Source organism: Bubalus kerabau, chromosome 12 (genome assembly GCF_029407905.1).
Source record: "Bubalus kerabau isolate K-KA32 ecotype Philippines breed swamp buffalo chromosome 12, PCC_UOA_SB_1v2, whole genome shotgun sequence".
NCBI lineage: Eukaryota > Metazoa > Chordata > Mammalia > Artiodactyla > Bovidae > Bubalus > Bubalus kerabau.
In genome coordinates, this window is record NC_073635.1 from 68,416,435 (window position 1) to 68,438,729 (window position 22,295).

General features: G+C 40.0%; 1 protein-coding gene across 1 annotated transcript in view; it reads left to right on the forward strand.

Annotated features, from left to right (window-relative positions):
• GPC6 (glypican 6) overlaps positions 1 to 22,295 on the forward strand; it is a 1,245,321-nt gene that overhangs the window by 293,078 nt on the left and 929,948 nt on the right. Inside the window, exon 2 of the mRNA XM_055542775.1 lies at positions 21,060 to 21,218. Coding sequence (XP_055398750.1) covers positions 21,060 to 21,218 — 159 coding nt within the window. The remainder of the gene's footprint in view (positions 1 to 21,059; positions 21,219 to 22,295) is intronic.

The window sequence follows — 22,295 nt, forward strand, 5'->3', positions numbered from 1 at the left end:
TTTCTCATTTCATACTTGTTAGCATTTGTCTTACATACTGCAGTGCTCCCGTGTTGGGTGCATATATATTTATAATTGTTAAATCTTCTTCTTGGATTGATCCTTTGATCATTATGTAGTGTCCTTCTTTGTCTCTTTTCACAGCCTTTGTTTTAAAGTCTATTTTATCTGATATGAGTATTGCTACTCCTGCTTTCTTTTGGTCCCTATTTGCATGGAAAATCTTTTTCCAGCCCTTGACTTTCAGTCTGTATGTGTCCCCTGTTTTGAGGTGGGTCTCTTGTAGACAACTTATGTAGGGGTCTTGTTTTTGTATCCATTCAGCCAGTCTTTGTCTTTTGGTTGGGGGCATTCAACCCATTTACATTTAAGGTAATTATTGATAAGTATGATCCCATTGCCATTTACTTTATTGTTTTGGGTTTGAATTTATACACCGTTTTTGTGTTTCCTGTCTAGAGAATATCCTTTAGTATTTGTTGGAGAGCTGGTTTGGTGGTGCAGAATTCTCTCAGCTTTTGCTTGTCTGAAAAGCTTCTGATTTCTCCTTCATACTTGAATGAGATCCTTGCTGGGTACAATAATCTGGGCTGTAGGTTATTTTCTTTCATCATTTTAAGTATGTCTTGCCATTCCCTCCTGGCTTGAAGAGTTTCTATTGAAAGATCAGCTGTTATCCTTATGGGTATTCCCTTGTGTGTTATTTGTTGTTTTTCCCTTGCTGCTTTTAATATTTGTTCTTTGTGTTTGATCTTTGTTAACTTGATTAATATGTGTCTTGGGGTGTTTCGCCTTGGGTTTTTCTTGTTTGGGACTCTCTGGGTTTCTTGGACTTGGGTGATTATTTCCTTCCCCATTTTAGGGGAGTTTTCAACTATTATCTCCTCAAGTATTTTGTCATAGTCTTTCTTTTTGTCTTCTTCTTCTGGGACCCCTATGATTCGAATGTTGTAGCGTTTAATATTGTCCTGGAAGTCTCTGAGATTGTCCTCATTTCTTTTAATTCGTTTTTCTTTTGTCCTCTCTGATTCATTTATTTCTACCATTCAATCTTCTAATTCACTAATCCTATCTTCTGCCTCTATTTTTCTACTATTTGTTGCCTCCAGAGTGTTTTTAATTTCACTTATTGCATTATTCATTATATATTGACTCTTTTTTATTTCTTCTAAGTCCTTGTTAAACCTTTCTTGCATCTTCTCAATCCTTGTCTCCAGGCTATTTATCTGTGATTCCATTTTAATTTCAAGATTTTGGATCAATTTCACTATCATTATTCAGAATTCTTTATCAGGTAGATTCCCTATCTCTTCCTCTTTTGTTTGGTTTGGTGGGCATTTATCCTGTTCCTTTATCTGCTGGGTATTCCTCTGTCTCTTCATCTTGTTTAAACTGCTGAGTTTGGGGTGTCCTTTCTGTATTCTGGCAGTTTGTGGAGTTCTCTTTATTGTGGTGTTTCCTCACTGTGTGTGGGTTTGTACAGGTGGCTTGTCAGGGTTTCCTGGTTAGGGAAGCTTGTGTCGATGTTCTGGTGGATGGAGCTGTATTTCTTCTCTCTGGAGTGTAATGAAATGTCCAGTAATGAGTTATGAGATGTCTATGGTTTTGGGGTGACTTTGGGCAGCCTGAATCTTGAAGCTCAGGGCTGTGTTCCTTTGTTGCTGGAGAATTTGCTTGGTATGTCTTGCCCTGGAACTTGTTGGCCCTTGTGTGGTGCTTGGTTTCAGTGTGGGTATGGAGGCGTTTGATGAGCTCCTGTCAATTAATGTTCCTTGGAGTCAGGAGTTCCCTGGAGTCAGGGTTTGGACTTAAGCCTCCTATTTCTAGTTATCCGTCTTATTTTTACAGTAGTTTCAAAACTTCTCCTTCTATACAGCGCCATTGATAAAACATCTACATTAAAGATGAAAAGTTTCTCTACTGTGAGGGTCACCTAGAGAGGTTCACAGCGTTACATGGAGAAGAGAAGAGGGAGGAGGGAGTTAGAGGTGACTCAAATGAGATGAGGTGGAATCAATAGTGGAGAGAGTGGGCTAGCCAGTAGTCACTTCCTTATGTGCACTCCACAACTGGACCGCTCAGAGATGTTCACGGAGTTATACAGAGAAGAGAAGAAGGAGGCAGGAGACAGAGGTGGCCAGAAGGATAAAAGGGGAAAATGAAAAGGAGGGAGACAGATCCAGCCAGTAATCAGTTCCCTAAGTGTTCTCCACCATTTAGAACACACAGAAATTCACAGAGTTGGGTAGAGTAGAGAGGGGTTAGGGAGGAGATATAGGCGACCTGGTGGAGAAAACGGAGAGTCCAAAGGGAGAGAGAGCAGTCAAGCCAGTAATCTCGCTCCCTAGTGAAAAATGGGTCCTGAAGATTGGGTTCTTATGGGTACAAAATTGGTAACAAATACATAAAAGCAAAAATTAAAAATCTAGAGTAGAGTTTGGAATTTCAAAAATACGATGTTAATGGAAAGAAGAAGGAAAAGAAAGAGAGAAAAAACGAACAAAGAAAAACAAACAAGGTCGCGAAAATTATAAAGAAACTACAGGTACAAAATTGATAACTAATACCAAAAAGCAAAAATTAAAAATCTAGAGTAGAGTTTGGAATTTCAAAAATATAATGTTAAAAAAAAGAAGAAGAAGAAAAATAAAGAGAGAAAACAAACAAACCAACAAAAACAATGTCGCAAAAATTATAAAGAAAATACAGGTACAAAATTGATATCAAATACCAAAAAGCATAAATTAAAAATCTTGAGTAGAGTTTGGAATTGCAGATATACGATGTTATATAAAAGAAGAAGAGAAAGAAACAGAGGGAAAAAAAAGTCACAGAAATTATAAAAAAACCTATAGGTACAAAATTGATACCATATACCAAAAGGCTAAAATTAAAAATCTAGAGTAGAGTTTGGAATTTCAAAAATACAATGTTAAAGAAAAGAAGAAAAAGAAAAAAAAACAAAACACGGTCAAAAAATTATAAAATATATATATGAAGTTTGCTGAAGAAGGAAAAAAAAATAGGGTCTTTTTTGTTTGTTTTTGCAAAGTAATAGGGTATAAAAGTGAAAATTAAAAGACAATAGAGGACTTAAAATTTTTTTTTTAAATAAAAATAAAAGAAAGATTGATCGTAAAAATAGTAAAAATATATCTAAGTCTTTCTCTGGTTTTGTTGTGAGTATTGTGGGTTCAGTTCATTTTTGGCTAGTTCTGTGGTCCAACTTATATTTCTCAAGATTTATAGGCCCCTTCTTATGTAGTCCATAGCAACCACAGGGTTTTCATCTATGGCCTGTAGCTTCCAAGGCGTTTCCCTCTGTTACAGCTTCTTCTGTTTGCTGGTCTCTTCAGTGTCTGGTTCCCGCCCTGACACAAAGGGGACAGTGGAGGACACTATTTTTTTTTTATTTAGGCTTACTTGTTCAGCCGCGCTGTGGGGAGGGAGGGAGGGATGCTGCAAACAGATAACACTGGCGTGCGCTCGCAGTGCCTCAGCCACACTGGGTCTGCCCCCGCTCACGGCGCGTGTAGCCTCCCTGTCCACACTGCTCGGGCTCTAGGTTGTTCCACTGGGAACAATCAGAGGCAGGCCCTGGGCTGAGCTCCCAGGTCCAAGCCGCTCAGGTTCAGGCACTTGGGTAGTCCTCAGAGGCGCAGACTCGGTTCGGCCTGCGTTTTGTGCTCTTCCCAGGTCCAAGCAGCTCAGGTGATGAGGTGTTTGGTGAGTGCCAATGCTGCGACTTATCGCCTCCCCACCACTCGGTTATCTGGGTGTAAAACTGGCGCACCTTCTCAGGCAGATGTTGACCGTCCAGACCCTCAAGAAGTTTTAGTTAGCAAAGAAGCCTGCTTACAGTTTTATAGATAGTGTCTCTCTGGGGCTGCGATTGCCCCCTTCTGGCTCTGGCTGCCTGTCACCGGAGGGGGAAGGTCTGCAGCCGGCTATCTCTGTTCAGTCCTTTGTTCTGTGTGCAGGCCTGGCAGTGTCTTAGGTTAGGGCTGGCTTTTCACGTGGTAGATATCCCACAGTCTGGTTTGCTAGCCCAAATTATTTTGCTCAGATAGCGCTCTGGACATTCAGGCCAGATTCTTACTCTAAGCGACGCAGCCCGCCCCACGCTTCCCTGCCCAGCCCCCGCTTGCTAATGGCATGTGCAGGCATCTGCGCTGCTTCTCCGCTGGAGGAGTTACCGTAGGGCTCGCAATCTGCGATTTTTAATTGTTTATTTATTTTTTTCTCCCTGTTATGTTGCCCTCTGTGCTTCCAAAGCTCGGCACAGATTCGGCAGTGAGAAGGTTTCCTGGTGTTTGGAAACTTCTCTCTTTTTAAGACTCCCTTCCCTGGACGGAACTCCGTCCCTCCCTCTTTTGTCTCTTTTTTTGTCTTTTATATTTTTTCCTACCTCCTTTCGAAGAGTTGGGTTGCTTTTCTGGGTGCCTGATGTCCTCTGCCAGCATTCAGAAGTTGTTTTGTGGAATTTACTCGACGTTTAAATGCTCTTTTGATGAATTTGTGGGGGAGAAAGTGTTCTCCCCATCTTACTCCTCCGCCATCTTGGCTCCTCCTCTGTAAAGGCATTTTTAAGTCGCCTTTAGGTAATAAATTCTTTAAAATTCAATTTGGCTGAGTTATATTCCACTGTATATATGTACCACAGCTTCTTTATCTATTTAGCTGTCAATGGACATCTAGGCTACTTCCTTGTCCTGGCTATTGTAAATAGTGCTGCAATGAATATTGGGGTACATGTGCCTTTTTGAATTACAGTTTTATACAGAGTGAAGTAAGTCAGAAGGAGAAAAAAAACAAATATATATTAGTGCATATATACGGAATCTAGAAAATGGTACTGGTAGGCCTATTTTCAGGGCAAGAAGAGAGATGCAGACCTAGAAAATGAACTTGTGGACACAGCGGGGAAAGGAAATGGAATAGTTGCGTTGACATATATACACTGCTGCTGCTGCTGCTAAGTCGCTTGTTGTGTCCGACTCTGTGCGACCCCACAGATGGCAACCCACCAGGCTTCCCCGTCGCTGGGGTTCTCCAGGCAAGAACACTGGAGTGGGTTGCCATTTCCTTCTCCAATGCATGAAAGTGAAAAGTGAAAGGGAAGCCACTCAGTCGTGTCTGACTCTCTGCGACTCCATGGACTGCAGCCCACCAGGCTCCTCCGTCCATGGGATTTTTCACACTACCATGTGTGAAATAAAGAGCTAGCGGTTAGCTGCTATATAACAGAGGGAGCTCAGCTGGTGCTCTGTGATGATCTAGAGGGGTGGGATGGGAGGGTTGGTTGGGAGAGAGGTTCAAGAGGGAAGGGATATATGTCTACTTATAGCTGATTTGTATTGTTGTACGACAGACACCAACACAGCATTGCAAAGCAATTATCCTCTAATTTAAAAAAAAATCAATTTTGGCCTTTCATTTCTCCTTTTAATATATAGGGATATGTGCTTTAATTTCAGGAGAGTTTTTGTTCTTTTCTCTTCTGAAATTCTATATAGTTCTTTTGGGTTAAAACCATAACTGGGCTTTAATCGCAAATTTTGAATGCTAATGCTTGACACTGCTGCTGTCACCTGGGCACTGGCATTTTAAAGCCCCTGGTTGAAAAGGATGATGGAATTTATCATAGCACTCGAAGTGGTGTCATTTTAAAATCTCGGTCCCCATGTACAAATTTTGGAAAGAGACCTCTTGCCCTTTATTAATTGCAAAAGCGATGCCAGGGGAAAAGGACTGTCTCCTTTTTGTAGGCCTCCCATCACTCCCCTGTGAAATAGTGACTGAGTGATATTTACCTATGGGCATCCATCTTAAGTGATTAGTGGGAATTAAAGTAATTATTATAAATTAAGGGCTGTATGACTTCTAAAAGGGTAGATATTATGGCGTTTCATTGTCAGGAAGGCAGACACTTAAAGAAATATACACTTATAGACTGTAGCATAGATCTTCCAACATTTCTAGCCAGTTTGCCTTTTATTACTTTACTCTATATGATATGATGAGTGTTGCAATCTTGGTTTTACAGATGTCTACTAAAATTGCAGTATTTTATGGGAAAGAAAAATAATTTTTCATACAGGCTTACATGCAGTTCAATTTACTTAGGTTCTTAATCACTCACCTAGCCTTGGCCTCTTTTCTGAATTGTTCTGCCCTAGTTTACAGCCATTGGACAGTCATTTACTTTGAACAGTAAATCCTAATTCTCTATTAAGTTGTCATATAATTTAGTAAGAATGCTGATCTGTGGTTATCAGGGTCAAAAACAAGCACTTTGTAAATTGGTTTATTGTATATCACCACAGGATCACCAAATTCAATTGTAAAAATTACTAACTTTGAGTGAGCAAAAACAGGTGTGGGATTACAGATGCAATAAACTTGAAATTGATCATCATCTGTGGGTGAATTTGTAGGCAGCAGTTGGTTTGATTTATGCAATATGGGTTACAGAACAAGAGAGATATAAGTCAGCATCTCTGGTCAGTTGACATGTAGAAGGTCACTGGGAACTGGTGAATTACTGTTGGCCTGGATTTGGTGAGCAGTGTTGGAGCAGTATAACTCGATTTTTACCAAGCATGCCCATAGAAATGCCATTCAGGCCGTAGAATTGTAGATGTCTTTGAACATTTGAATATGAAGTTTTTGGAAATGTCTAAGATAACATGGCAAATGAACTGTGAGTAGGCATGAAATTGACAGCTTGTTTATAAATCTTGCTTAAACATCTCTGTTCTCAGTTCAGTTTGGTGGCTGAGTCGTGTTCAACTCTCTGCGACCCCATGGACTGCAGCATGCCAGGCCTCCCTGTCCATCACCAACTCGTGGAGCTTATCAAACTCATGTCCATAGGGTCGGTGATGCCATCCAGCCATCTCATCCTCTGGTGTCCCCTTCTCCTGCCTTCAATCTTTCCCAGCATCAGGGTCTTTTCCAATGAGTCAGTTCTTCACATAAGGTGGCCAAAGTATTTGAGCATCAATTGTTTCAATGAATATTCAGGATTGAATTCATTTAGCAATTATGGGTCTCTCTTATGGGTCCCAAGATAATGTATTTATGAAACACAAGTAGAAAATAAGATTGTATAAATTCTTTTAGATAGCATGGCAAAGATGTCTTAGTCATCTCTAAGTATACTTTCAAGGAGGACATCTTGATACTGAAGAAGAAAACATGCATAATATCAGTTCAACCTATCTAAAGAAGCATCGGCTAATTATGATTTCAAAAGTATGCATTAGTAAGTGAGCTCTTTGCTTTTTTTAATTGCTTCAACATAGTATTGAACTCTGACTTCCAAACTTTTTGCCTACATGTGCTATAAGAAATAACACTGTTCATTACAGCCCATTCTGTATATACTGTATAGAATAGTAGCACAACTTTTTTAATCGGTCTATTTTCTTTCTCTTTTTATTTTTAAATTAAAAAAATGTATTGGACTATAGTTGCTTCACAAGGCTATTTTTCACTGTACAACAAAGTGAATCAGCCATATTTATACATATATCCCTCATTTTTGGATTTCCTTCCCATTTATGTACCACAGAGCATTGGGTAGAGTTCCCTGTGCTATATATAGGTTCTCATTAGTTATTTATATTGGAAGCTTTTATAAGAAACACTCACCCTTAATTCATATGATGAGCTCTGAAATACACTGTTTTCTTTTAAACATGAATTCTTCTGGTCTTGTGCTAAATGAATTCAGGTCCTGTTGTTTGAAAGATATGCAAGCTGGGGTGAAGTGAGAGAAACAGGTGAAACCTTTCCTTGGATGTCCCTGCTTGCTATTGAAACATGAAAGATAGGTGGCACTTCTGCTGCTTGCCTAGAAACTATGTAGGCAAGTTCCAATTAAAGAGTTTCTGTTAGTAATGCTGTGCTTAGAGTCTGGGAGGTGCGTGAATGGTGAGAATTATGTGCTTTTTTAGATCTTATGCCTATCGGTAAGTAGTCGTACTACATAGATGCATCTTTCCATGCTGGACTCTAAGCTTCTTCTTTTTTTTTTGACTCCAAGCTTCTTAAGCACTCTCTTCTTATCCCTTAGCAGCGGGCATAGTACTTAACCTGTTAATTGTATGTTATAAATGGTAACTGAATAAGTGAATGAATGGATGAATGACTGAAAAGAACAGAAGAGTCAAATGCACTCACCATTTGTTACGGCACGTCCCATGTGCTAAACGCTATGATGCTGCTGTTGCTGCTCAGTCGCTTCAGTCGTGTCCGACTTTGTGTGACCCCATAGACGGCAGCCCACCATGCTCCCCTGTCCCTGGGATTCTCCAGGCGAGAATACTGGAGCGTGTTGCCATTTCCTTCTCCAGTGCAGGAAAGTGAAAAGTGAAAGTGAAGTCGCTCAGTCGTGTCCGACTCCTAGCGACCCCATGGACTGTAGCCTACCAGGCTCCTCTGTCCATGGGATTTTCCAGGCAAGAGTAGTGGAGTGGGTTGCCATGGCCTTCTCCAAAAGCTATGCTAGGGCAATGAGTACCACAAAGGTAAATAAGACAGGCTCATAATGACTGGTTTGGGATTTAACAACAGTGGGCATGAGCAGATGACTATGGGATAGTGAACCTTAGCTTTTTATAACAGTACTATAAGGGAACAGCTTCCTTCTCAACTCTGCTATTCCCTGTGTCCTGGAATAGCAGCCACTATCTGGGAATGAAAATTGCAAAATGTGGGTCAGTTACCTTGGTTCACCCTTCCATGACATTATCCCTGCTTGTGACTCATGGTGACTTTTCCTTTAAGCACACAGTTTAGCCAAGGTCCCCATTCCTGAAATAACTACTCTATTTCACCCTTTCTCGCCTCTTTGGGAAATTCTTTACTGTATGTTAGTAGCTAGAGATGGCTGGGGAGAACCAGTTTTCTTTTGAGGCAAATAAGTATTTGGCCATTAGATCCCAATGTGGGTTGTAGAAATGGCAGATTCCATTGGTCTAGGATCATTTTCATTGAATTTGAGGACCTAAGGAATTGAAGTGAAAAGTGAAAGTGTTAGTCCCTTAGTCATGTCCTACTCTGAGACCCCAAGGACTATAGTCCACCAGGCTCCTCTGTCCATGGAATTTTCCAGGCAAAATTACTTGAATGGGTAGCCATTCCCATCTCCAGGGGATCTTCCCGACCCAAGGATTGAACCCAGGTCTCCTACGTTGCAGGTGGATTCTTTACTGTCTGAGCCACCAGGGAAGCTCAAGTAATTGAAAGAAGCCAGTCAACAACACACAGTATTTGTGCTTCATACCATGGTACACCCAGAAGTGACACATTCCAGCCAATGCGAGTGTGCTTAATTTTGCAGGAATTTTGTGAACCTGTTGTTAAGTGCAGTCATTATTTAAAAACCACATTGTATAATAGCCTATTATACAGAGTGAAGTAAGCCAGAAAGAAAAACACCAATACAGTATACTAACACATATATATGGAATTTAGAAAGATGGTAACAATAACCCTGTGTACGAGACAGCAAAAGAGACACTGATGTATAGAACAGTCTTATGGACTCTGTGGGAGAGGGAGAGGGTGGGAAGATTTGGGAGAATGGCATTGAAACATGTAAAATATCATGTATGAGACGAGTTGCCAGTCCAGGTTCGATGCACGATACTGGATGCTTGGGGCTGGTGCACTGGGACGACCCAGAGGGATGGAGTGGGGAGGAAGGAGGGAGGAGGGTTCAGGATGGGGAACACATGTATACCTGTGGCGGATTCATTTTGATATTTGGTAAAACTAATACAATTATGTAAAGTTTAAAAATAAAATAAAATTAAAAAAAGAAAAAAAAAAGAAAACATAAGAAGACAAATTCATTTAAAGGAACAAACTACCAAAAAAAATAAATAATAAAAACCACATTGTTATATGATTGACTAATGTGGGAAAATTTGGGTTTTCAAACACAGCTTGGTACAGGAGATCAAACGGCATCAGAAATCTGCTGTTTTCCTCTTCATAGAGCCTCCACATGGCTCTTGGAGACTCCAAGCTCACATGCTCCCTTCTTAGTCAGTTTGGGCTGCTCTACCAAAGTACTGAGTTGCTTGTCCTGTATCAGTTAATTTAGTTACTTGTATAAAAAGGAGTTTTCATTTTTATTTTTAACTTTGTTATTTGGTATTTAACTCATTTTACGTAGAACTATTTCAAATGTAGGTATAAAAAATACTGAACGCTGTGAAAAAAATCACATTGTATAAATTTACAATTTAATTAATTATATTAAAAATAAGGTAATAAATTCTCAAAACTCATCACTTTCTAATCATTTTATTATTAGTTACATTCTTGATGTCTTTGTATCTGTAAGGAAGAAGTGTTATGTGATGGTGCCTATTCCCAAGTGGAAATTCAGGGGCATCATTTTGATAACTAGAAATCAGTCGTGGTGAGAGTATTTATACCATGGACATTGCCAAACTGTAAATTAGAACTCCCCTTCGAAACCTAGAGTTGCTTGTTAAACTGTTATCAAAAAACACTGGCCCTGTGTATCTCTGATACTGGGATTGATGGGCACTGAGAAGGGGAAAAAAGAATAAGCAATGATTCTCAACATTGTGTATCACCTACATGTATATGTATTTTTGCATATACACAGGGAGAGGTTTATTTTTAAGAACCGGCTCAAGTGATGTGATTGTGGGGCTGGCAGTTCTGAAATCTGTAGGGTAGGCAGGCAGACTGAAAACTCAGAGTTGATGCTTCAGTCTTAAGGCAGAATTTCTTCTTCTCAAGGAAACCTCAATTTTTGCCCATGAGGGCTTTCAATCGATTGGATGAGGCCCACCCACAGTATGGAGAGTAATCTCCTCTACTTAAAATCACACATCTTAACCACATCTACAAAATACCTTCACAGCAACACCTAGATTAATGTTTCATTAAATTACTGAGTACCGTAGCCTAGCCACATTGAGACAAAACTGTAATTTTCTGTGACACTCCTAGACTAGAAGAAATACTATTTTACTTCTTGTTTAAATTCAAATAATTAAAATGCATTTATATCCTAAAGAACTGAGTAGCCATATGAAAATCCAATATGTAGAAAATGTAAGAAAAAAGATAGGTGTACATCAAAGAGTGGACATGAAGGCATGAGGAGTCCAAAACCTTGATTTGGCTTTCTGCTTATCTTGTTCTCAGACACTTACAGATTATAACTGAAGTTTTCCATACTTAGATAACTTTCAGTTTGATTTTGAAGTGCAGAAATAATTAGATCAAGATTTCTTTACTGGACTTCCTTCTTAGAGAACAATCTAGAGACTAAAAAATTAACTTTTGCATGTTGAGATTTTATTATCAGTGTGACTACTTTCTGTACTAATATTTTATATTGAGACTACAACCTGGTGAGTGTAATACACAGAGGAGTAAGAAAGGAAAGGTCCCCTTGGAAGATTTCTGAGTTGATCAGACTGGCTGTGTATCAGAAGGTGCGTCTCTTGGGATAGCATGCTCATTAATTCTCCACTGTCCATCGTTCCCCAATTCAATTTTGGTACCCCTCTCAGTGGGGTACTGCCTTTTGATCATTTCTCACTCTAATGTTTTTCTGATTCTATTAATCCTTCAACAACAAAATACAGGGATATGATTAGAAGAGGCTCAAAAGACTCAAGACACAGCACAATAATTCACCTCTCACCTTTTACTGTGACCTAGATGCCAAAAACTCTCACTGTTATTAAGTACCCTTCCACCCATGGGTTTAGGATCATTAACTATGAAACTCTGATTCATCCATTAGCTTTGAGATTATATTTTATATTTGCTTCTCATTAACTTTTTGTTGAAATGTTGTAGGAAGTTGAGTGGCTGTTTTGTGCTGTATTTTGAATCATGGAATTACCTTGTCATTCAGCTTTGCTGTTGTCCCTGTGAAATTTAACCACAATTTTGTTGAGCTGTTGCCTATGCAGAAGATGAAAACTTGCCAGCAATTCAGTTATTTTCTGAAATCTTTCTATTCTTTGCTCTCTTTAAATACTGGGAAAGGCTATGCTATGTATTCTTGTGTGTGTTTATACCTTTGTCTATCTTCACTTACAAATACTGACAATCATTTGTATTAGGACAGTGCTTTCATTAAATGTTTCAAAGTCTTATATGTATGAATTTAAAAAGATGTAATCATTTTAAGACAAGGAGAAACCCCTTCTATTTAAATCTCATCCATCTATTCAGTTCAGTTCAGTTGCTCAGTCATGTCTGACTCTTTGTGACCCGTGGACTACAGCACTCCAGGCTTCCCTGTCCTTAACCATCTCCTCAGCTTGCTCAAAGTCACGTTCGTAGAGTCGATGATGCTATCCAACCATCTCATCCTCTGTCATACCCTTCTCCTCCTCCTTTCAATTTTCCAAGCATCAGGGTCTTTCCCAGTGAGTCAGTTCTTCGCATCAGGTGGCCAAAGGATTGGAGTTTCAGCTTCAGCATCAGTCCTCCCAATGAATATTCAGGACTGATTTCCTTTAGGGTTGACTGGTTTGATTTTCTTGCAGTCCAAGGGACTCTCAAGAGTCTTCTCCAACACCACAGTTCAGAGCATCAATTGTTCAGCACTCAGTTTTCTTTATAGTTCAACTCTCACATCCCTACATGATTACTGGGAAAACCATAGCCTTGACTAGATGGACCTTTGTTGGCAAAATAATGTCTCTGCTTTTTAATATGCTGTCTAGGTTGGTCACTGGCAACCCACTCCAGTGTTCTTGCCTGGAGAACCCCAGGGACAGGGAGGCCTGGTGGGCTGCCGTCTATGGGGTCGCACAGAGTTGGACATGACTGAAGCGACTTAGCAGCAGGTTGGTCATAGCTTTTCTTCCAAGGAGCAAGCGTCTTTTAATTTCATGGCTGCAATCACCATATGCAATGATTTTGGAGCCCAAGAAAAAAGTCTGTCACTGTTTCCATTGTTTCCCCATCTATTTGCCATGAAGTGATGGGATTGGATGCCATGATCTTTGTTTCTTGAATGTTGAGTGTTAAGCCAACTTTTTCACTCTCCTCTTTCACCTTCATCAAGAGGCTCTTTAGTTCCTCTTTGCTTTGTGCCATAAGGATGGTGTCATCTGCATATGTGAGGTTACTGATATTTCTCCCAGCAATCTTGATTCCAGCTTGTGCTTTATCCAGCTTAACATTTCGCATGAAGTACTGTGCATATAAGTTAAATAAGCAGGGTGACAATATATATGCCCATGAAGAGTATGAAAAGATCAAACTATTGACAAGGTTAATAATTTTTATTATATATCGAGTCAAGGTAAGATGTGAGAAAAAGCAAAGATAGCTTTTCCTACTCCAGCTACTGCGTACTCTCTGAGACCATCCTGATTCAAGCACTGCCTGCTCTCTGTCCCCCAAACTCCTTACTCTTGGCTGATTTTGACCACATTTCTATTCTTTGCCCTCACTTCAGCCCCCTGGATCATCAGCTTTTCTGAAATAACAAATGCAAGGAAATGATAAAGGCCAGAAACATTGGCACAAGATCCAAGAAGATGGGATCTTTACAACTTAAGAGCATTATGTTTGAAATCCTATTTATGCAATTCTTGGAACAGGTTTAAACAACTCACAGGTACCACTCAAAGAATTATTTTTACAGCATGCAGAGTGAAAATTTTATAACTAAGGGAACTGGTAGTCAAAGTCTTTATCAGGAAGTCAAAAACATGAAGAAGGACATGATTGTAGCTTCTTTGAGTGATAAGATCCACTGAAGTAGAACATGAATTTCTCACATCTTGTGTGAAAGTTTAAAATTTTTGATCATGGCACCGAATAACTTTGTGAAAGAAAAGCAGCCCTCAAGACATGAAAGGATCATTTATAATAACCTTTCACACTGAAAAGTGTTTAAGAAGTGCTTATTTGGAGGTCTGGGGAATTTGAATTTAAAGAAATGAACTGGAACATAGATTTGAAAAATACTGCTTTTCTAAATTCTGCCACTTCTGATTAGCTCTTAGAGGAACTTTATAATACTAAAAACAGTCCAGGACTATTAACTCCAATTTAAATTTTCTTAGCTATCAGAAATTCAGCTAAAAGTTCACTTACTCTTAACTTTCCTAAACCTGTTTCCTTCGATTCTTTGCTCCAGTCAACTTACCAGGCACCAGATGAATAAAATGAATGGTTATTTGAGGTGACATATCAAATGATGAGGAGACTCTATCTGGGTACCAGACACAGCTAATTGACTGTGGGGATTCTAATAGTTCAAGGATGAGAGAACTTTGGCAGAGAACACATGCTCTGAAGAGGGCCAAGTCTAAGACAAATATCGCACTCTAATCAAATGGAATTTATAGATTCAGATGTTGACGTGCTCTGCATTGTGAGCTCTTGCCATCGTTGTATTTTTGAGTTTTTTTTTTATTTCCTACCTACTTTCTTTTTTAAAATAATCTTCAGCTTACTTTTATTCTGTTTTTTTTTTTTAATTGGAAAATAATTGCTCTACAATGTTGTGTTGGTTTCTGCCATACAACTATGTGAACCAGTCATAACTATATATATATAGTCCCTCCCTCGTGAGCCTCCCTGCCTCCTACTTGCCTTCTAGGAAGTGTCAGGGTAGTAATTTCCCTCCACACTCCCAAGCTCTGTAAAACCAAGTGTTTGCCTGTCTGTAGGCTGTGAAATGTGACTCATTCAATCATTGCATTTTTGTTGTTTGTTTATTTGGGATGGGCATCCTGAGGTCCCCATGTGTCACCTCCGAGGGCAGTGAGTCTCCGGTCACTGACCCACGGAGGCTGGCGTCTGTGGTTAATGAGATCCTCCTGTCTCCTGCTCTTTCCCACCGTGCCACTCACCAGGTCTATTCCTGGAGGCTTTCAGACGCTGGGCCCTCCCTGGAGGGAGCTCCATCTGGCAAGCGTCACATTTCTGCTGTCATCTCAGCATCTTGGAGTGAAAACGAACTCCTGGCTGGCATTCATGGAAAGACTTTGTAAAGAAAGGGTGACACGTAGTTGAAAGGAGTGTGTAGAAAGAGGAACAGCCCCATCTCTTCTGTCTTGGAAAACAGATGACAGTTTATGGTGTGAGTGTATGTCCCAGAGCCTTTGCTCATCCTCTGTCTTCCGGTGGAACTCCCTTCTTTCACATTTACCATTCCCCTTATTTATTTTAGTTATAATAAAATTCCAGCTTTAATTTCTTCTTTGGGGGTGTGTGTGTTTTAATATTTATTGGAGTATAGTTGGTTTACAATGGTGTGTCCATTCCAGGTGTGAAATGAGCAAAGTGAATCAGTCATACATATACATATATCTGCTCTTTTTAGATTCTCTTCCAATGTAGGTCATTAAAGAGTATTGAGTGGAATTCTCTGTCTTATACAGAGTCATCTATTTTATATATAGTAGTGTGGAGAAGGAAATGGCAACCCACTCCAGTGTTCTTGCCTGGAGAATCCCAGGGACGGGGGAGCCTGGTGGGCTGCCGTCTATGGGGTCGCACAGAGTCGGACACAACTGAAGCGACTTAGCAGCAGTAGCAGCAGCAGCAGTGTGTATATAGCAGCCTCAACCTTCCAGTTTATCTCTACCTCACCTCTTAGCCCTTGGTAACCACTGGTCTTCTATATCTGTAACTCTATTTCGGTTTTATAGATAAGTTCATTTGTACCTTTTTTTTTTTTTTTTAGATTCCACATATAAGCAATATCATGTGATGCTTGTCTTTCTCCGACTTCACTCAGTATGACAATTCTAGGTCCATCCTTTCCACTGCAGATATCATTACTTCATTCTTTTCTATGGCTGAGTAATACCAATATTTATTTTAGAGCTAATGACGATTTCTGTAAAAATTCAGGGACTCGGGAATTCACTAGCATGAACTTCAGAGGCCTAAGAAAACAAGTACATGTGTAAACTGATTGCCTGACCTTGCGTCTAATCTTCCTGGATGTGAACCTATCATCATGATTTGCACAGAGGAGATTTTCAATACATGTTTGATATGTCAAGGCACAGTCATCAAAGTTTCAACCTTACATTTTCTGTCGTTATTGTCTCTTATCCTGACCTTCCAGAACCATCTATTTAATATCTTTATTATTAGTGATCTTGGAGATGCCTAGTGGTGCTCCAGTTGAGCTAAATATTATATCTAGTTATGGAATAGGTAACATATAGAGAACCTAAGGGGATCTGAGAAAGGAAGAGTGGGTGGGAAACTCTAAAAGGACAACAGATTTTTTCACCTTCATAAATTACAACCTGGGAAGAAACCCTGTTAATCTTATTAATAAAAATACTGTAAGTGTCAGGAAGTATGTAAGCTGAGAAAAGTTTCATATTCTTGCTCTTTGGAGAAATTGTGAGAGGTAATTCTTATATCCAGCCAAGTAGCTGTCATGTCTGATTTCAGAAAGTCAGTACTTCAGCTGTTACAGACCTTATGGTCTCTTTCATAACTACTCTGCTCTTCTAACCCTGCTGCTGCTGCTGCTGCTGCTGCTGCGTCGCTTTAGTCGTGTCCGACTCTGTGCGACCCCATAGACGGCAGCCCACCAGGCTTCCCGTCCCTGGGATTCTCCAGGCAAGAACACTGGAGTGGGTTGCCATTTCCTTCTCCAATGCATGAAAGTGAAAAGTGAAAGCGAAGTCACTCAGTCGTGTCCAACTCTAGCGACCCCATGGACTGTAGCCCACAGGCTCCTCCGTCCATGGGATTTTCTAGGCAAAAGTATTGGAGTGGGGTGCCATTGCCTTCTCCACTTCTAACCCTACAGCAGCCATAAACAAGGCATGAATGAGTGGGTGGGACTGTTATCCAATAAAACTTTATTTATGGACAATTAAATTTGGATTTCATAAAGCATCACATAGCACATAATATCATTTAAAAATTTTTTTTAAATATAATTTTTCTTACAGGTCTTATCAATACAGATGGCAGGCTGGATTTGGCTCAGAGGCTATGTTTGAGCCTGTTCTAGGGTCAAAACCAAAACAGATTAACACACTCACTCAAAACAAAATTAGCCAATTGTCCTAAGTCTTCTTGGCCATTCAAAGTCATCAGTTGTTTTCACAGTTATCAGTGGCCTCAGATGAGGGGGAGAGAGGAGCTATTAAGAATTTAATTCCTCTGCAACCTTCTTCTCCAGTGATGTGTTAGGAAGGAAGCAAGGCTTAGTCTCAATTAACTGCGTGTTTCATGACCTCTGGTTCTGTTTGTTTGGGGACATCATAGTGATCTCTTCCTAGGTTCTCTAACAGGCACTTTGCATAAAAGATTCACTCTTCCTGTAGCATGATTCTTCAAGATTCTGGTGATTTCCCCATATCTTCACATTTTCTAATTTATCTATCTCTGTCTTTCCATCTCTTTAGTTTTTTTTTTTTTTTTTTTCCTGCCAGGAACAAAGGAGGAGACATCAGTTACCTTCTTAAGGACACTACAGTTCATTAAAAAAAAATACCACCCTGCTTTGCATTAGTAAGTCAACTTCCTACATATATCTTCATGGCCCTATACACACACACAGACGAAATAGGTTTGGTTTAAATTGACCCCGCTAAGAAGTACCTTTCTCTTTTTATTTATCACCTGAGATAAAATACTGGTTTTCTTGGAGCGATTAGAAATTAGAAGACCACCAATCCATTCTAATTTCATGAATGTAGATCCATAGCGTTTCTTTCACAAATATCCCCAATACAACTATTACCCTCAGGTCATGAAATGTTTATTTTCTTTTGGTCAGTTTTTCACCAGAAGTCCCATGCCTTTTGTTGTAAACTCACTTGTAATGATTCAGAAATAGAATGCAGTCCCAATGTACTACTAAATCCTGAGAAATGGATGTTTCAATTGTGCATATTATAGTAGAAATGGAATAGAGTTTTTTTTTTTCAGTAGTTTATAACAGGTTAGAGAAATGAACATTCTGCAAAGTTGTTAATCTTAAATATCTATTTGATCTGGAAACAGTGTTGTTCTTATCAGTTAGTTTTGATATTTTAAAAAAGAAAATAAGTGATTTGTGGACCATTTGCCACACTTATTCTTTCCCAGTCTCTTCAACTCTAGACCTATGCTTCAGAATGGGATGTGAGTATCAGAAGCACTTGGGGAAAAATTTCAAAATTTTCATGTTCTATCCTGCCTCCTTTTGGAATGTTTTGCCCCTTCAAATCAGAGCCCATCAGGAACAGACCTGTGTCGAATGAGTTATCACTCAATGCAGCAAGAGAGAATACACCATAGAGAACCTCAGGATTTCTCAGTTAGAGGGACTTTGCAGGCATGTGTGCCTAGTTGCTTCAGTTGCACTCGACTCTTTGAGACCCTATGAACTGTAGCCCCCAGGCTGCTCTGTTTATGAGATTCTCCAGGCAAGAATACTAGAGTGGGTTCCATGCCCTCCTCCAGGTGTTCTTCCCAACCCAGGGATCAAACCCACGCCTCTTGTGTCTCCTGCATTGGCAAGCAGGTTCTTTACCACTAATGTCACCTGTTAAAGCCCAAGAGGGACTTTAACAGATTCTTTTATAGGATTTGGATTTTGGTGGATGATGTGGGGGAAGTGCTCAAAGAAGCAGCACTTCACCCTAGATCAGATGTTCTCAGAAAGTGGAGGTAATTCCATAGTAAGGTATCCCAACCAATGTGACCAGCAAGGGGTGTGACTATGGTGAAGATCAATCAATAAAAGGATAAATGTAAAAGTACAGATGCCCATCTTACAGTGAGAGGAGATTTTTTGTACTTTTGGATGGCACAATCACCTTGTTTTTGTCTGTGTTTAGACAAAATTTTTCTGTGGCCTTGCTTTGTCTCATGTCATCATGGTGTCAGAATGATCTTGTCTGAGATGGGTGTTCTGTGAGCTTGTTTACATATAATAGACTATGGTGACCTGGCCGTGAGTGCCAAGCTGGATTCTGAATGTGCAAAGCAGTTTGATTCGTCTTTATGCCTATGTACCCCCTGCCCTCCTTTCTGGTGTAACTTTTTCGTAACATACTGTGAAGCTTTTATTAGAAGATATTTGAAATGTACATAAAAGTAATGATAGTAATATAATAAACACCATGTAAATATCTAGCAACTTATGAAATAAAAGATTACAGATAAAAGTATTTGGGCATTGCTCTCAAATCCTAATTCCTCCTGGGAGGAAACTGTGATCTTGAATTTGATGTTTATCATTCTCAAGTACACTGCATGTTCCTTCCTTTCAAAAAAAGATATTCATAACATTTTATGGTCTCCTTCCCTTTCAGGAATTATATAAGTTCTAACTTTAATGCAGACCTGTGATCCTTTTTTTATTCTGGGGTTGTTTTAAGTAGGCATGAAAGCATCCAACTTCATGAAGAACCATGAGACAGGTGCCCTATACTTGACACGGGGCATAATTTTATATAAGTACTGTTAAACATTATAAATGAATTTTAATCACCACATCAAGTACTCTGTTCATTTGGTTTCTCCATGCCCTATAGTGATTTTAATCACAGGGGCAATTTGTTGGTTTTATTTAGCAAAATGTTGGGTGGATTTTCCTTCTTCCCTCAACTGGCTCTCTTAAACATTTTTGACACTAACAGAGCTGAATCAATTGGAAATTCACATTTTATGCAATAACAGACCATTTTAATTTCATGAAGCAAGCAAGGGTTTGGCTTCCACTTGTGAATAGCACTGAAGAAAGCAATATTGTCAAAAGAAGCAGCCCAGTATATCCAGAGATAAATCTATTGAATTAAACCCAAGACTTTCATTAGCTCTTACTTTACATTTCCCTACGACATAAGCATTAATTAAACCCATTGGCGCCTTTCCCCTTGCAGGAGACATTTCTCTCTGACGAGGAATGTCAACCAAGGGAACGCGTGGCATAGGAGACCTGCCAGTAAAATCACACTTACTTTCACAGGGAGGAAGCCTGATGCATTCTGACGGTTGAATGGGCAGAAACAGAACCCAGTGAGTGATTGCCATCTTTTCTTGCCCCCACCGTCTAACAGTCTATGGTGGTGGGCTGTTTCTTGCCTCACTCGAGGTTTCTAAAGATAAGCACACTTATAACTGTGTTGCATCTCTTGTCACCTGTTGTTACTCGGTACATTTCAAATAAAAGCAGGGACCTTGTGGTCTTCTGAGGTCTTTAACGTACCTCTACTTATGTGATGGGGGCTAGAACTAAATGTCAGGTCTCTTAGTCACTTTGGGTGCCAAGACAGAAATACCATAAACTGCTGCTGCTGCTGCTAAGTCGCTTCAGTCGTGTCCGACTCTGTGTGACCCCATAGACGGCAGCCCACCAGGCTCCCCCATCCCTGGGATTCTCCAGGCAAGAACACTGGAGTGGGTTGCCATTTCCTTCTCCAATGCATGAATGTGAGAAGTGAAAATGAAGTCGCTCAGTCGCGTCTGACTCTTTGGGATCCCATGGACTGCAGCCTACCAGGCTCCTCTGTCCATGGGATTTCCCAGCAAGAGTACTGGAGTGGGTTGCCATTTCCTTCTGGCTGATAAATAGCAAACATTTACTTCTCGTATTTCCAGAGGCTGGATAGTTTAAGATCACATCACTGGTGGATTCAGTGTCTGGTAAGGGTCTACTCCCTGATTCAAGACCCCATCTTTTGGCTCTGTTCCCATGCGACAGAAAGAGCAAGCTTGATCTCTTGGGGGACTCTTCTGTAGGTCTTGAGTGTGGATACCAATTCCATTCATGACCTAAACACTTCCCGAAGGCCCTATCTCCTAACATCGTCGCCCTGGGGCTTAGGATTCAACACATGAATTTATTGGGGAGGGCAGAGACTACCAGACCGTGGGTTTGGGTTCAACTTGAGTCTGGAGTATTTGGAATGGTAGGCACCCCAAGGCCCAGATAAAAGTCCGTGGAGAGGACTGAGGGGCTGGTGAAACAGGAACCCCAGTATTTGAGGGAAATGCCAGAAAAACAAACACCCTGAAGGCCTGATCATTCTGTGCTGACATTCCCTTCCTTCTTACAGGAGAACACTTAAGAATCTGTCCTCAAGAGTACACGTGCTGCACCACGGAAATGGAAGACAAGCTCAGTCAACAGAGCAAACTGGAGTTTGAAAACCTGGTGGAGGAGACCAGCCACTTTGTGCGCACCACGTTCGTGTCCAGGCACAAGAAGTTTGATGGTAGGAGGCAGCTTTTCCTTCTCCTTGTGCTGGGTGTGCTTTTTGAGGCGAGATTCTTGATCCTATACGGAAAACATTTTCTTTAAGTGGAAGCTTTTCTTTCCTTCTTAAACATTTATACCTGTGTCTATTTTTAGGAAAGCCATGAGCACTCTTGACAGTTTGTACAGCTTGGAAAAACCTGAGTTAACAAAGAGCTGTTTGGCATTTGCAGTTTGCCTGTGAGATTTATTTGGAATGATTTTGGCTTACATTTTCATTATTAGAGTGATTCTAAGTCAGCTTTTGTCACACCATAGCTCGTCTTCAGTTTCCATCTAAGGATTTGCCTTGAAGTCATTAAATGTCATTTAAAATTATTTGAAATAGAATGTCACTTTTTAAGAGGACAGACTTGTTTTAAGTGCCAGTTGATGTGAACTTTATTTTAGAATGTACATTTCCTGTAACGTAAGTAACTGCATTTTATATTGTAGTTGAAATTGTCTGGCAGAAGGTTTTGACCCTTCATTGATTTCCTGGTTATAAGCAATTGACTTCATTTCTATATTCTGTTTGTTAAATAAACATTTTGTATTAGAAAGCACAATGAGCAAAAATAAGTATGACTAGGATGCAGTGTTGGATTTTCCCATTGGAGCCTCAGAAAGATTTTCAAAAGCAATCTGACTTTTTCAACTGAATGAATAATGAGAACGATAAAGATAATATTCTTGGGTAGTGAGGTGTTGTCAGTGCTCTGTGAAATGAATGCCCCTTCCTATGGCTCCTTGTAAACCAGACTTTCAAATTGCAGCGACCCTTTCTTGGGTGCCTTGGTCTTAGGAAATTGCCCGACAGAAACAGAACAGCCATTCATTTCCTCCATCCTTTCCAATCAATGCACAACAAAGCTGGTTCAGAAAAATCTTCCTAAGTTTGTGTTTTTTTCTTTTTCTTTCTCTGTAGTAGATAAGATGTTCTTATTGGTGGCTGCTGTAAATTGGATGTGCCAATGTCTCTTAGATTAGTCCTCCAGGTTCTAAAATCAAGATTATGTAACATTTTCTGTGGAAATGAAAGGGATTTATATTGTTG